Raw genomic sequence first — 14,724 nt, forward strand, 5'->3', positions numbered from 1 at the left:
GCAAGAAATCATAAAGATCTAGGTTAGATCATGTTGATGATTACTTGAGACCAAATATGATCATCAATGATTGTGTGTTGTAATTTCACAATCTAGGTCCATAAGATATGTCATAATCAAAGTCAATTAGTACTTGATTCGATCAATGATGGATCATAAAGACTTTTCCTATAATTTCTAAAACAAAATGCTCAACTACCACCAAACTAAACCAAATTCGTCAAAGCTATTGAAAAGTAATTTCAGAATAACTTTTCATAAAATATCTAGAGAGTTGCAAAACTCAGTGGGAGCTTAGTGTTTGTTATTCAACAAACTAAGGCCCAAGTCTAGATATATGTTTCATTGTGATTTATTCAAATGAGACACAAGGGTATTGTTTCTACCACGAATTTTTGAGAACATAATGTTTGTTTGCTCGAAATAATGTCCTTTTGGAGATTCGTTTCCAAAATGACAAGTGGGAGAAAATAGACCTCGAAAGTCTTCGAGGCGAACAACAAACATAAACGGACATTCCGGAGGCTTTTCGAAGTGCTTCAGAAAAACCGAACTTATTCTTTAAGGACTTTAGAAGTGGCTTTAAAGAATAGACATCTCTTAGAAGACTTTACAAGTGCTTCAAGGAGAACAGAATATTCAAAGGACTTTCAAGTGGCTATTGATATTCTATTGTTTGATGTTCTATACCCAAGTAGGCATAGAATTCAAGTCACTGAAACTATGAGATTCTTCTATTAGATAGTGAAGAAACATAGAGATCAGGTCAATGAAACTATGAGATTCTTCTATTAAATAGTGAAGAAACCTACAACTTGCAGTCAAACTATTATCATATAGATTAATGAGTTTGTGACTTGTAAGAAAGCTATGACGAAATATAGATTCCCTAAAATGGTTAGAGGCCATATATAGACTATATGTTTAATTGGTTAAAGGCCATAAAACATACTCAATGTTTTGATGACAAAATTGAAATTTTGTTGATTTGCAAGAATAGTTTCACACCTATTGGTTGCAAGTCTGTTTTAAGGATAAAAACCATCAAACATGAAATTGTGTTCACAACACAAAGCTAGATTAGTTGCTAAAAGGTTACAAGCAAATTCATGGCATGGATTGTGTTGAAACCTCATGCATAATCGTAATGCTCAAGTCTATAAATCAAGCAATGATTGCATATTGGTACAATATGGCAATTGGATGACAAAACATATTCCTCAATCAAATGTTGGAAGAAAACTATGTACATGTCATAGGATTTGTGGATCCAAATAATGCTTGAAATGAATGCCAGCTTAGGAAATCTAAGTACAGATTTAAGCAAGCAATTGGGAATTGGAATTGTATTTTAGTGAAGCTAATAAGTATTTTAGTTTCATAAAATATACATGATTCTTATAGATATATAAGAAGTTTAGTGGGAGTACATAAAAACTTAATTGGTCCTATGTGTATCACACACATATCTCTCTATTGTAAAATAACATTCAAATGCTAATGACTTAGATTTGAGATTATTCATCAATGATGGACCATGGCGAAACTTAGTACATACTGGGTATTAAGATCTATTTACAAAGATCTTATGATATTGTTTTGGATTAAGTAATGGCATTTACTAAATCAAACACGAAAGTCTCCATTGGAGATATTCGACCCATGTGAATAAATCTAAGTAAAGAATGTTTGAACTATGTATAAGCATTTACTAAGTTAAAACATCAAAGAATCTAATGAGATTCTTCACCTATATTATATGTCAAAGAATTTAGCTGGATTCAGTATCTACTGAAATTGAATGAGCTAAAGTTACATGAATAGAATTCAATTGGGAATTATTCTGCAAAATAATTTATCATGTATGATATAATATGAGGATCGCCAAAAATGTATCGTGTGACTTTAGCCATGACGAACATATACCAATCTCTATTGATCTAAGTAAAGATCAACTAGATTGAGATCAAGAATCAAGCAAGACCCTTTGGAGTTAACCATTGATAAAGACGAGCTATAGAGCATCGTGTTTTGAAAATGGCAACATGGGTTGGAGACCATGAGTTGTTGCGTGGGAAATTAAAATAATAATTTCTATGTTCTAAGATATAGTTGGAGAATCTTCCACATATCTATGAACTGCCTGGATAGGTAAATCCAAACAAAGCATCACTAGCAACCTATACAGTTGAAGTAAAAGTAATTATTGCCTAAGAAGCAATAAAACAGGGGTGTTTAAAGTTCTTCACTGAACTTGGGTAGATCACTTATCTGCTGGCTTGATGGTTCTTCATTGAAAAATGCGTAGAACCACTCTTGAAGCAAGAAAAACGTCTGCTAACTTGATGGTTCTTCATTGCAAAATGAGTAAAACCACCATCGAAGTAAGAAAGACTAGATCACATAATAAACAAACTCGAAAAGATCTTATCATCATATCTCGAAGAACATTCGATGAAAAGGATATTAAGATTGGCAAAGCATGATAACTAAACCTATGCAACAAGTGAGAAGCAACACTCACGTTGTAGCACTGGAAATCAAGCATAGATTTGAATTCCATGAATTGTTTTAGAAGATGGGTTTGAGGCCCATGGTTATAAAACATTGGGGTTGAACATTTATCATATATGAAATGTATTTTCATATTCCATTTAATCTTGGTTTAGTATTAAATGATGAGTCCCTTCAAATTTGACGATATATTCAAGATAGACTGTCAGGACCAGTCCTGTGACTAAGAAATGTCTATCAAGTGAACTTGAATGTCAAAGGTTGAAAATGGTCCCTAATCGGAGTTTTCTATAAAATTGGACGCATAGAAAACGTTAGACGATTAGAATGCAAGATGACTAGTAGTTCTGTTTCTTGAACTATGTGGACATGGCAATGTCATAATCATTTGCATAGATACTTACTTTGGGAAGACTAGTATCGGACGAGACCTATGAAACTTTACTGTAAGAGATGAAAGTCTGTCATAAGTAAATTTCATTAAATTATTAGACACTAAATCCTCAATACCTGAGTGATTTGAAGATTACTTGTTTGAGAACTGGTTGCTTTGACGTTGACCAACCGTCGCACCGTAAAAGGAGGCTATAAAGGCAACGCTCAGGTAATCACCTATCAAACGAAGTCTAATCTCAAGATCGCAAGATTGGGATTGTCCTCCCATAAATCGGGATGAGATGCTTAAAAGTTGTACAAGGCCACTCGGAGAGCTAGAAACTGTGAAATGCATGGCCGTGCTCGGATGAATCATAGGCTATGATTATCTGTTTATTTGATCAGTTGAACTCTGAAACCGAGGAACACCTCTGGACATAATAAGGATGACAACTCTTACCTTATGTTCAAGAGCAAGCATCGAGCGACAAAGGAATTAGGAAATGCACACTTGTCCCTAAGGACAAGTGGGAGACTGAAGGAAATAATGCCCTTGGTCCAAGTATGCATTCTATATTAAGTCTAATAAATGCGGTTCAGTATTAATTAACAAGTTAATAATTCAGTGAGATCAAGTGAGCTGAATGCCTAGCTAGAGGCCGCTTTAGTTCAAGTGGAATTAATGATATTAATCCACAGCTTACTCTTGACTGAACCCGTAGGGTCACACAAATAGTACGTAAACGGATCAAGTATTTAATAGCATTAAATACTCCATCTATGAATATTCGGAACCGACGGATCTTGGTTTCAGTGGGAGCTAAGATCGTCACAGGCAAGGAATGAATACTCCAGAAACGATGATATTGCCGGAAACGGAAATATGGATCGTATCGGAAATATAAATATTATCCAAGTCGTAGATGTTGCCGGAAACGGAAACATGGTACGTGTCGGAAAATATTATCGGAAATGGAAATATTGCCAGAATCGGAAATATTGCCGGAAACGGAAATATTGTCAGAATCGGAAATATTACCGGAATCAGAAAATAATTCCGGAAACGGAAATATTAAATATTTGTTCGAAACGGAAATTAATTCCGGAATCGGAAATATTAAATATTGTTCGTATCGGAAATGAATTCCGGAATCGGAAAATTTAATCGGAAGCGCATCGTACGAATAAGCATCGGACGAGGCCTGCCGGACGAGGCCCAACACGAAGCCAGGCCATCGCCCAGCAAGCCAAGCGCGCCGCACAAACAGCCACGCCAGGCCCAGCGCAAGGCCAGGCCCAGCAGGCTGCGCGCAGCGCGCAGCGCGCACAGCACGCGCAGCGCACAGCGCGCACAGCACGCGCAGCGCGCGCGGGCGCTGAGTGGGCTGCTGCTCGCGCGCACGCATGGGGCCCATCGTGGCTGCCGTGCGTGTGTGTGCAAGTGTTTGTGTTCGTGCACGTTTCCTAAAACATGCAGAGTTCGGTTAATGATTAAATTCCTAATTCTATTTGATAAATTAATTAAATTAGAGTTCTTGTAGGATTCTAGGTTTAATTAATTTGTATCTGAATAGGATTTCGATTCCCTTTCCATACCGCTATAAATATGAGGCTAGGGCTCACAATTTATAACACAAGTTTCAAAGTATTCAAAGTGAGTTTTTGAGAGAAAAATTCAGTCACACATTTGCCTATAAAGTGCCGAAAATAATAGTACCTTAAGGGCGATTCTAGTTGGTCAATCTTAAGGCGGATCCGGACGTGCTGTGGACTATCTACGGAGGGACGACACTTGGAGTCCTAAAGACTTGTTCTTGTTCGGTTCGGGCGCAGCTAGGGAAGGCACGCAACAAAGAGTATGCATCTAATCTATGCTAAATGATTATGTGTAAATAATATGTTTTCCTGGGTTTATGGTTTTTCCGCATGATTTATGAATTGTCATATGTATCATAACCTAACACTGTGGGCAATAGCCTCTTTTTACTAGTTTATGGAGTCGCCATTCAGTTTTACAAAACTGACAAAACCCGGTTGTTGTGATACGTGGGTACAAGTTTGTGAGCCCCAAGCTCAACATATTTGACCATAACGGCCTTAGGTTCCCTTGTGATTCCTAGTATGGGAATCGCTCAACATACATCAAGCGGGGTAGAGATTGAGGGTTCGGGGGACATTTACTAATACGGGGAGTGCCACGTATTAGCCCACTATGCGGTCCTTACTAATTCAATGTAACGAAGACGGGACATGCGTTAGACTACATTACTAATCTGAATTGCTATTAATGCACAACTATTAACTAGAAATCGTCAAAGGGTGATTTAGATTGATTTAAGGTACCTAACAATAATCCGCATTGAGGAATATCTTATTAGTTGTTGCAAATGTTTATGTGATGCATATTTTTCTACTAACTTGCTATGTGGGCCATTCATTGATAAATGAATGGATGAATGGTATATTGTAAGTGTACTATTTTGCAGGTTGTGGAAAGTGACTAGTATGGCCCAAATAGGATAGTAAATATGGTATGAGTACCATTAATTTGAATGTAAAATTGGTCTGATGCACCAAAGTTTTTATTTAAATATGGTATGCGTACCATCAATTAGTTGTAATTAGTTTAATTATAGCATATCCTATTTGAAGAAAATGGCGCCTCCCATAGTGAAATTCAAGACGGAGTTTCCAATCCATTTTCAAGACGGAGTTGAAGTTGAAGCTTCAAGATGAATTCGGGCCATACTAGATCACATTTAAATCTTATGCATGTTTTAAGTTATTTATTGCTTCAAATATGTCTTAATATTATGCATGAGATTGTGGCTTGATTATGTTGCATAATTAAGGATTTTAGTTCACTTAAAATCTAACTAACATAGTAAGAGCCCTAAGTTCCAAACTTTAAAATTGAGTTAAAAGGTGTCATTCCAAAATAACGTTTACTTGGATAACCTTTACATCAATCTAGTAATAGTTTTCCGCCATAGCGAGATGTTACTTATTGATTCTAAAGGGGTAAGGTACACAATAGTTGTGAGTACATGTTAGTTTTGGTAAAACTCAACGATATAAGTAAGGAGTCCTTTTATGTCGTGACAAATGGGATAGGTTTTCCTAATAAGTTCTTAGGCGTACCTATTAACCAAGAGTAGTTTCTAGACTATTAGCAACGGATTTTCTTACCTAAAATATTTTAGAATTGAGTCAAAATACATAATGTGCTTAATTCTTCAATGATATAAGGATCTTGAGTTCATTTTATTCACACCTTCCGGAACACAAAATCTCGAATAATATGCTTAATTTTTTTTGAATTATGCTTGTATGCCAGAATTTAAGTTTATTAAGAGCATGTATGAATGATTATTTATTTGTTTATTCTTTTCAATTGAAGTTTTAACTATGGAAAACAACAATTCATTCAACATCCGATCAATTCTCAAAAAGGAGAAGTTGAACGGGAGAAACTTCCTTGACTGGCAAAGGAACTTGCAAATAGTTCTTATTCTGGAAGAAAAGGAGTATGTCCTGGAAGAGGCGATGCCCGAAGCCGCGGGCGACGGGGATACTCAGGCAACCCTCAATCGTTGGATTGATGCCAAAAAGGATGTAAAATGTCTAATGCTTGCAACCATGCGTGCAGATTTACACAAAACGTTCATCAACTCAGATACTTTCACAATCATCAGTGAGTTAAAGGACATGTTCCAAGATCTGGCTCGAGTCGAAAGATTCGAGACTCATAGGCAAATTCGTGACACCAAGCTCAAGAAGGGCGAGCCCGTAAGTCCACATGTTCTCAAGATGATTGGATTAATTGAGAATATGAGTCGGCTGGATAAGTAGTTCTATCAAGAAATGAATGTAGACACCATCTTCCACTCTCTACATAGCGGGTATGATCAGTTCAAACTGAATTACAACATGAATAGTCTGGACAAAACGCTCACTGAGCTTCACGGTATGATGAAGACCGCTGAAAAGACGATCAAAAGTGATAAGCAGGATGTGCTTATGGTGCGTGGGGAAAAGTTCAAGAAATCTAGCAAGAAGAGGAATTCTAAGAAGGGTGGCAAGAAAGCCAGCCCACCTAAGCAAACTGGCGGCACCAAGTCTGAAAAGAAGAAGGTGAGCCAACCCACTTCTGAGTATGAATGCTTCTACTGTAAGAATAAGGGGCATTGGAAGAGAGATTGCTTGAAGCTAAAGGAAGATCAGAAGAACGGATCTGTCGTTCCATCTTTAGGTAATTTCATTATAGACTGTATACTTGCTAATTCAACTTCTTGGGTATTAGATACAGGTTGTGGCTCACACTTATGTTCCAATTCATAGGGACTAAGAAGAAGTAGAATGTTAAGCAAGGGTGAAGTCAACCTACGAGTGGGAAATGGAGCAAGGATTGCTGCATTAGCTGTAGGAACTTATTATTTGTCGTTGCCCTCTGGGCTAGTATTGGAACTGGAAGAATGTTTCCATGTTCCAAGTATTACTAAAAGCATCATTTCTATTTCTTGCTTAGATGCTAAGGGATTTAGCTTTATAATAAAAGACAATAGTTGCTCGTTTTATTTTAAAGAGTTGTTTTATGGATCTGCTAGATTAGTCAATGGACTTTATGTGCTAGATCCTGACAAACAAGTTTATAACATAAATACCAAAAAGGCCAAAAAGAATGATTCAGATCTCACCTATCTGTGGCATTATCGATTAGGCCATATTAACATGAAACGCATAGAAAAACTTCAAAAGGAAGGAATTCTAGAACCATTTGACTTAGAGGATTTTGGTAAATGAGAATCATGCTTACTTGGCAAAATGACAAAGCATACTTTTTCTAAAGTTGGAGAAAGAGCAACTGATCTATTGGATTTAATCCATACAAATATATGTGGACCAGTGAGTTCAAATGCTAGAGGTGGTTTCAGCTACTTTATCACTTTCACTGATGACTTCAGTAGATATGGTTATGTCTACGTAATGAAGCATAAGTCCGAGTCCTTTGACAAAAATTCAAGGAATTTCAGAGTGAAGTAGAGAATCAACTAGGCAAGAAGATTAAAGCACTGCGGTCTGATAGAGGCGGTGAATACCTGAGCTATGAATTTGATGACCATCTGAAAGATTGTGGAATCTTGTCAGAATTGACTCCTCCTAGAACACCTCAATGGAACGATGTGTCAAAACGGAGGAACATGACCTTGCTAGACATGGTTCGATCAATGATGGGTCAGGCCGAACTTCCAAGACATGCACTAAACACATATGCACTCACACTAAATAGAGCTCCGTCTAAAGCTGTCGAAAAGAGTCCATATGACTTATGGTTTGGAAAGTCTCAAAAAATGTATTTTCTTAAGATTTGGGGTTGTGAAGTATACGTCAAACGATTAATTTTAGACAAACTTCAACCGAAATCTGACAAATATATCCTTGTGGGCTACCCAAAGGAAACAAAGGGATATTACTTCTACAATACATCTAAGAACAAGGTGTTTGTTGCTCGAGATGGTATCTTTTTGGAAAGAGATCACATTTCCAAAATGACAAGTGGGAGAAAAGTAGACCTCGAAAAAATTCAAGTTGAACAACAAACTCTAGAGAATGATCAAGATGACATTCAGGTTGAAACTCAGGGATCTGTAGAAGTATCTTGTGAGAATCAAGAACCAACTAGAAATGTAACCCCGCGTAGATCGCAGAGATATAGGTCTCAACCAGAAAGATATATAGGTATTTTGACGAATGAGAGCCATGAAATTCTATTGCTGGAAAGCGATGAGCCTGTGACTTACAAACAAGATATGACGAGCCCTAGCTCCAAGTAGAGGCAAGAAGCCATGCGATCTGAATTAGACTCCATGTCTGAAAAACAAGTTTGTGATTTGGTCGATTTGCCAGATGGCTACCAAGCCATAGGAAGCAAATGGGTTTTCAAACTGAAAAAGGACAAGGATGGGAAACTAGAAGTTTTCAAAGCTAGATTGGTTGCAAAAGGATACAGACAGGTCCACGGTGTGGATTATGATGAAACCTTTTCACCAGCTGCAATGCTAAAGTCTATTCAGATAATGTTAGCAATCTCTACATATTACGATTACGAAATATGGCAGATGGATGTAAAAACCGCTTTCTTAAACGGCGTTTTAACATAATCTGTGTTTATGACACAACCTGAGGATTTTGAGGATCCAAAGAATGCTAAAAAGGTATGCAAGCTTAAGAAATCCATTTATGGATTAAAGCAAACATCAAGGAGCTGGAATATACATTTTAATGAAGCAGTTAGTAACTTTGGCTTCGTCAAGAATGCAGAAGAATCTCGTGTATACAAGAAAGTCAGTGGGAGAAAAATTGATTTCCTAGTATTATATGTCGATGACATATTACTTATCGGAAATGACATTCCCATGTTGAAATTTGTCAAGATTTGGCTTGGAAAATGTTTTTCGATGAAGGATCTAGGAGAAGCACAGTACATACTGGGCATCAAGATCTACAGAGATAGATCTAAAAAGATGATTGGACTTAGTCAAAGAACTTATATCAATAAGGTGCTTGAAAGGTTCAATATGGTTGACTCCAAGAGATGCTTCTACCCATGTCTCATGGAATGACTCTAAGCAAGACTCAGTGCCCGAAAACACTGGATGCGCGAAGACGAATGAATGGGATTCCATATGCATCATTTATTGGTTCAATAATGTATGTTATGATATGTACACCCCCGAATGTTGCGTACCGAGAAGATACCAGTCAGACCCAGGAGAGGCACATTGGACTGCTGCCAAGAACATTCTGAAGTACCTGAAAAGGCACAAAGATGATTTCCTGGTGTATGGTGGAGATGATGAATTACTTGTTAAAGGCTATACGGACGCAAGTTTCCAAACCGACAAAGATGATTTCAGACCACAGTCTGGGTTTGTCTTCTGCCTCAACGGAGGTGCAGTAAGCTGAAAAAGTGCTAAACAGAGCACCATTACAGATTCTACAACTGAAGGAGAGTACATTGATGCATATGAAGCAGCAAAGGAAGCTATTTTTCTAAGGAAGTTCATAGGTGAACTTGGTGTAGTCCACCTCATTAAAGGACCAATATCTCTCTATTGGGACAATAATGGAGCTATTGCACAGGCAAAGGAGCCTAGACACCATCAGAGAGTCAAGCATGTACTTCGTAGATTTCACCTTCTACGAGAGTTCATGGAGGAAAAGAAGTCGAGATAAGCAAGATTGGAACTGACGACAACATCTCAGATCCATTAACTAAACCTCTGCCGCAAGCGAAGCACAACTCGCATACTGCAGCTATGGGAATCAAGCATGTTGGAGAATTAATTTGATGTCCTTAATGAATATTTTAATGTTTTAAAGTTTAAAAGTTTAATACTTTGTAAAAAAATTTTGGTTAACCATTTATAGAAATGAATAGAATTCATTTTCCATTTAATTTTGTGGTTTATTACATGATGGGTCCTTTCAATTTGACAATATATTCAAGATAGACTGTCAAGACTAGTCCTATGTCTAAGAAATGTCTATCAAGTGAACTTGAATGTCAAAAGTTGAAAATGGTTCCCGGTCGGAAGTTTTCTATAAAGGTGGATGCATAGAAAATGCTAGACGACTAGAATGCAAGATGACTAGTAGTTCTGTTTCTTGAAATATGTGGACATGGCAATGTCACAATCATTTGCACAGATACTTACTTGAGAAGATTAGTATCGGATAGACCTATGAAACTTTACTGTAAGAGATGGAAATCTGTCATAAGTAAATTTCATTACATTATTAGACACTAATCCTCCATACCTGAGTGATTTGAGATCACTTGTTTGAGAACTGGTTACTTTGACGTTGTCAAGCGTCGCACAGTAAAAGGAGACTATAACGACAACGCTCAGGTAATCACCTATCAAACAAATTAAGTCTAACCTCAAGATCACAAGATTAGGATTGTCCTCCCATAAATCGGGATGAGATGCCGAAAATTGTACAAGGCCACTCGGAGAGTTAGAAACTGAAAAATGCATGGCCGTGCTCAGATGAATCATAGGCTATGATTATCTGTTTATTTGATCAGTTGAACTCTGAAATCGGGAAATACCTTTGGACATATAAGGATGACTACTCTTACCTTATGTTCATGATCAGGCATCAAGAGACAAAGGAATTAGGAAATGCACACTTGTCCCTAAGGACAAGTGGGAGACTGAAGGAAATAATGCCCGTGGTCCAAGTTTGCATTTAATTCTAAGTCTAATAAATGCGGTTCAGTATTAATTAACAAGTTAATAATTCAGTGCGATCAAGTGAACTGAATGCCTAGCTAGAGGCCGCTTCAGTTCAAGTGGAATTAATAATATTAATCCACAACTTACTCTTGATTGAACCCATAGGGTCACACAAATAGTACTTGAACAGATCAAGTATTTAAGTGAATATATTATTCATTAAGTAATCTATTTATGATCATTAGAAAATGAAGGATCTCGGTTCCAGCGGGAGCTGAAATCGTCAAAAGGCAAATTAAAGAATACTCCGGAAATGAAGATATTACCGGAAACGGAAATATGGTTCATGACGGAAATATAAATATTATCCAAGTCGTAGATGTTGCCGGAAACGAAAACATGGTTCGTATCGGGAAATATTATCGGAAATATAAATATTGCCGGAATCAGAAATATTGCCGGAAACAGAAATATTACCGGAATCGGAAATATTGTCGGAATAAGAAATTATTTCCGGAATCGGAAATATTAACGGAAACGTAAATATTTGTTCGAAACGGAAATAGATTCCGGAACCGGAAAACAAATTGGAAGCTCGACGAGTGACAAGCCGGCAAGCGAGCCGGACCATCGCTCGACAAGCAAAAGGCGAGCTCACGGCACTGGGCGCGAAGCCCAGCACCAACGCCCAACCGTGCGTGATGGGCCAGGCAGGGCAGTGGGCCGCGGCAGGCCGTGGGCGAGCAGCAACCAAGCCGCACCAAGCAACGGGCCAAAGGCCGAATGCAAGGCACGCTTGGGCCTGGTCAGGCGCGCGCCAATCGTGGGCTTCATGGCTGCGTATGGGCGTGCATCTTAGCCTTGTCCGATTACTTAGTCGCCAAATAACTTGAGTGTTAAGTTTAGTTTTCCTAGTCCTACTAAAATTGGATTATTAGGAGTTTAATTATTCCTATAACTCTAGTTGGTTAAGAATTACAATCCTAATAGGATTGGTAATTGTTTTCCTAGAGGGACTCAAATTCCTTATTTCCTACTCTATAAGTATGAGGCTAGCCCTCATAATTTATATACACACATATCACAATCACATTCTTTACTTAGATTGTGTTCAAGGGACAACATAGTTTATTGCCTAACCCGAGTGCATAAAACCTAAGTAAGAATCCTAGTTGGTTAAGCTAATGCGGATCCGAACGTGCTGTGGGCTTTCTACGGAGGGGCAACAGTTGGAGCTCTAAAGATTTGTTCTTGTTCGGTTCGAGAGCAGCTAGGGAAGGCACGCATCACATTGTATATAACCTAAATTATGCTAATTGACTATGTGGCAATTAATTGATTCCTGGCTTTATTGTTTTTCCGCATGAATTATGGCTTTATGGTTTTTCCGCATGAATTATATATATACCTGTAAATTTTTAATAATCATCTTTTTGTTACAACTTTCTTGTTTTAAAGATATGGTAATTTATTTATTGTATTTCTTTATTAGTTAGTGTATGTTAAAATATTGTCTTTTTGTATACGGTGCATGAGAGTTGGATGTTGGGGGTTAGAGGCCTCACAGTGATTTACTTTTCTTTAATAATATATTTATTGTTTTATTCTTTATTTTTAAAATGTTATTAGATTTCCTTTTTTTAACCAACGCATGAGAGGTGAGTGTTGGGAAGTTTGGAGGCCTCTCATTGATTTGACTTTGCTTTAATAATACAAATAAATGTAATTGATCAAATTTCCTACCCCTATAAATAATGATTCTTCAATCCCAACTAATACACAAAAGTACGTAACTCAATTCTATCCCGACCCCTATCTAATCTCTCTCCTGCCTTTTCTCCCAATTTTTTTTTAGAAATTCTAATTAAATTTAAATGGCTCAGGGAATTGTCAGTGCAAAACTAGTTTTGTTGCTTGTAGTTGGCATATTGTACCTTCTAACTATTACCAAGCCTGCCTATGCAACTGATTTCACCGTAGGCGACGCTAAGGGTTGGACCTTTAATGTCAAAAATTGGCCCGAGGGAAAGTCCTTCAAAGCTGGTGATGTTTTAGGTCAGTGTTCCTATCTTTTTCCCGCTTAGATTTCACCATGAATGTCTTAAATTATTACCATACACCGAGTCTTATTTAAGACTTAAACACCTTTCCAACCATGATTCTATGATTGTTAAACTTTTGATTCTTGCGATCCTACGATCCTACGCTCCAAAAATATGTCTCGATGCTAATTTTAGGTAGATATGATCTCATTATCCCCCTTTGGATAGGTGAGATCTTAACAAGATCATATGATGGTACGATCCAATAATTCGACCCAACACACACACTGATTCTTCAAAATAATTACTAACTTTTACATTTTAAATTACTGAATAGTTCATATTCAACGCCATTAGAAGTATTATATTCTTGTTACTAATAATTCCTGGATAATAAAATAAATTCATATAATTTAACAATTAAGATTTGAAATTAATCATAACTTAAATCTTAGTCTCGACAACCTACCTCGACATATCTTATCCATTGCACTTGAACTACAATATATAAGGTATATCCAATTAATGGTATGCAATATAAAATTATTGCATATATTGTAGGATGAGGTCTTACCATCACACGATCCGATCCTACCCACATCATGGATCTAAAGTAAGATCCCATCCTGGAAATTAATATTGCACGATGATCAATATATATTTTATTTTTGACGTTATTCATTTTAAGACTCGAATGTACAATGTTAAGATCTAGACTCGTGTAAAATCGATTCTATCTCATGTAAAATCAATTATATTTATTATTATTGTTGTTGTTATCTAAAATCATTGCAACGAAATTTAATCATGCTTAATTAGTTACGGAGTATTGAGTTTGATCAAGTAAATTATGGAATTGTTGTTGACAAATGTGATGTTATTTTGCAGCATTTAATTATGATAAGGAAAGGCACAATGTGGTGGTGGTAAGCAAGGAAGGTTATGATAAATGCTATGAACCAACCCCATCAAAAATTTACCAAACTGGAAATGAAAAAATCAGCTTGGCCTCAGGTCCAAACTATTTCATCTGCTCTTTCCCTTCCCACTGCCACAACGGGGTCAAGATCGCTGTTAATGCATCATAATTAATTTCTCTTTGGAGAAAGCCAGCTAGTATATTAATTTAAGGATAAAGTGTCTATGAATATATATAGAGTAATATCTTCGGGATAAATGTTTTTTCCAAACTTGTTTAAATCCAAAAGGAACTAGTTTCGCAAGGTGATGAGCAATAACATTGTCGTCCCTTTTAACATAAGACAAAATGACATATACTAGATGTGGTTTATCATTGTTGTGATTACTTTAAATAATTATCTTAATTAATTACGTTGTATTCGAATTTGCAGATAATTATATTTACAATTTTGTTGCAAATCATGATAATATATATCCTTATGAAAAATTTACTACTGTAAAGAAAGTTCATGTTCATTACAATGTTACGTTTCAACCTTGTAGGTATTCATTAGTTCTTTCTTCCCTAAAAATTGCTCCATTTTATTTTTGTACAGTTATCAAGACACGATTTAGAACATAAATATCTC

At 36.8% G+C, this 14,724-nt stretch overlaps 1 protein-coding gene across 1 annotated transcript; it reads left to right on the forward strand.

Moving 5' to 3' along the window:
• The first annotated feature begins 12,900 nt into the window (after nt 1-12,900).
• LOC110797128 (basic blue protein-like) lies at nt 12,901-14,519 on the forward strand. Its single transcript, XM_022002223.2, has 2 exons — nt 12,901-13,187; nt 14,063-14,519. Exons 1-2 carry the CDS (start codon nt 13,007-13,009, stop codon nt 14,260-14,262), a joined length of 381 nt encoding a protein of 126 aa, XP_021857915.2. The 5' UTR covers nt 12,901-13,006; the 3' UTR covers nt 14,263-14,519.
• The last annotated feature ends 205 nt before the right edge of the window (nt 14,520-14,724 follow it).

The sequence above is a fragment of the Spinacia oleracea genome, chromosome 4 (assembly GCF_020520425.1).
Source record: "Spinacia oleracea cultivar Varoflay chromosome 4, BTI_SOV_V1, whole genome shotgun sequence".
Taxonomy (NCBI): Eukaryota; Viridiplantae; Streptophyta; class Magnoliopsida; order Caryophyllales; family Amaranthaceae; genus Spinacia; species Spinacia oleracea.

Bases quoted from the DNA above. Each gene is read 5' to 3' on its own strand.
- LOC110797128 (XM_022002223.2), top strand. From the start codon at position 13,007: ATGGCTCAGGGAATTGTCAGTGCAAAACTAGTTTTGTTGCTTGTAGTT. The intron at 13,188-14,062 runs GTCAGTGTTCCT...GTTATTTTGCAG, and splicing joins CAAAGCTGGTGATGTTTTAG to CATTTAATTATGATAAGGAA.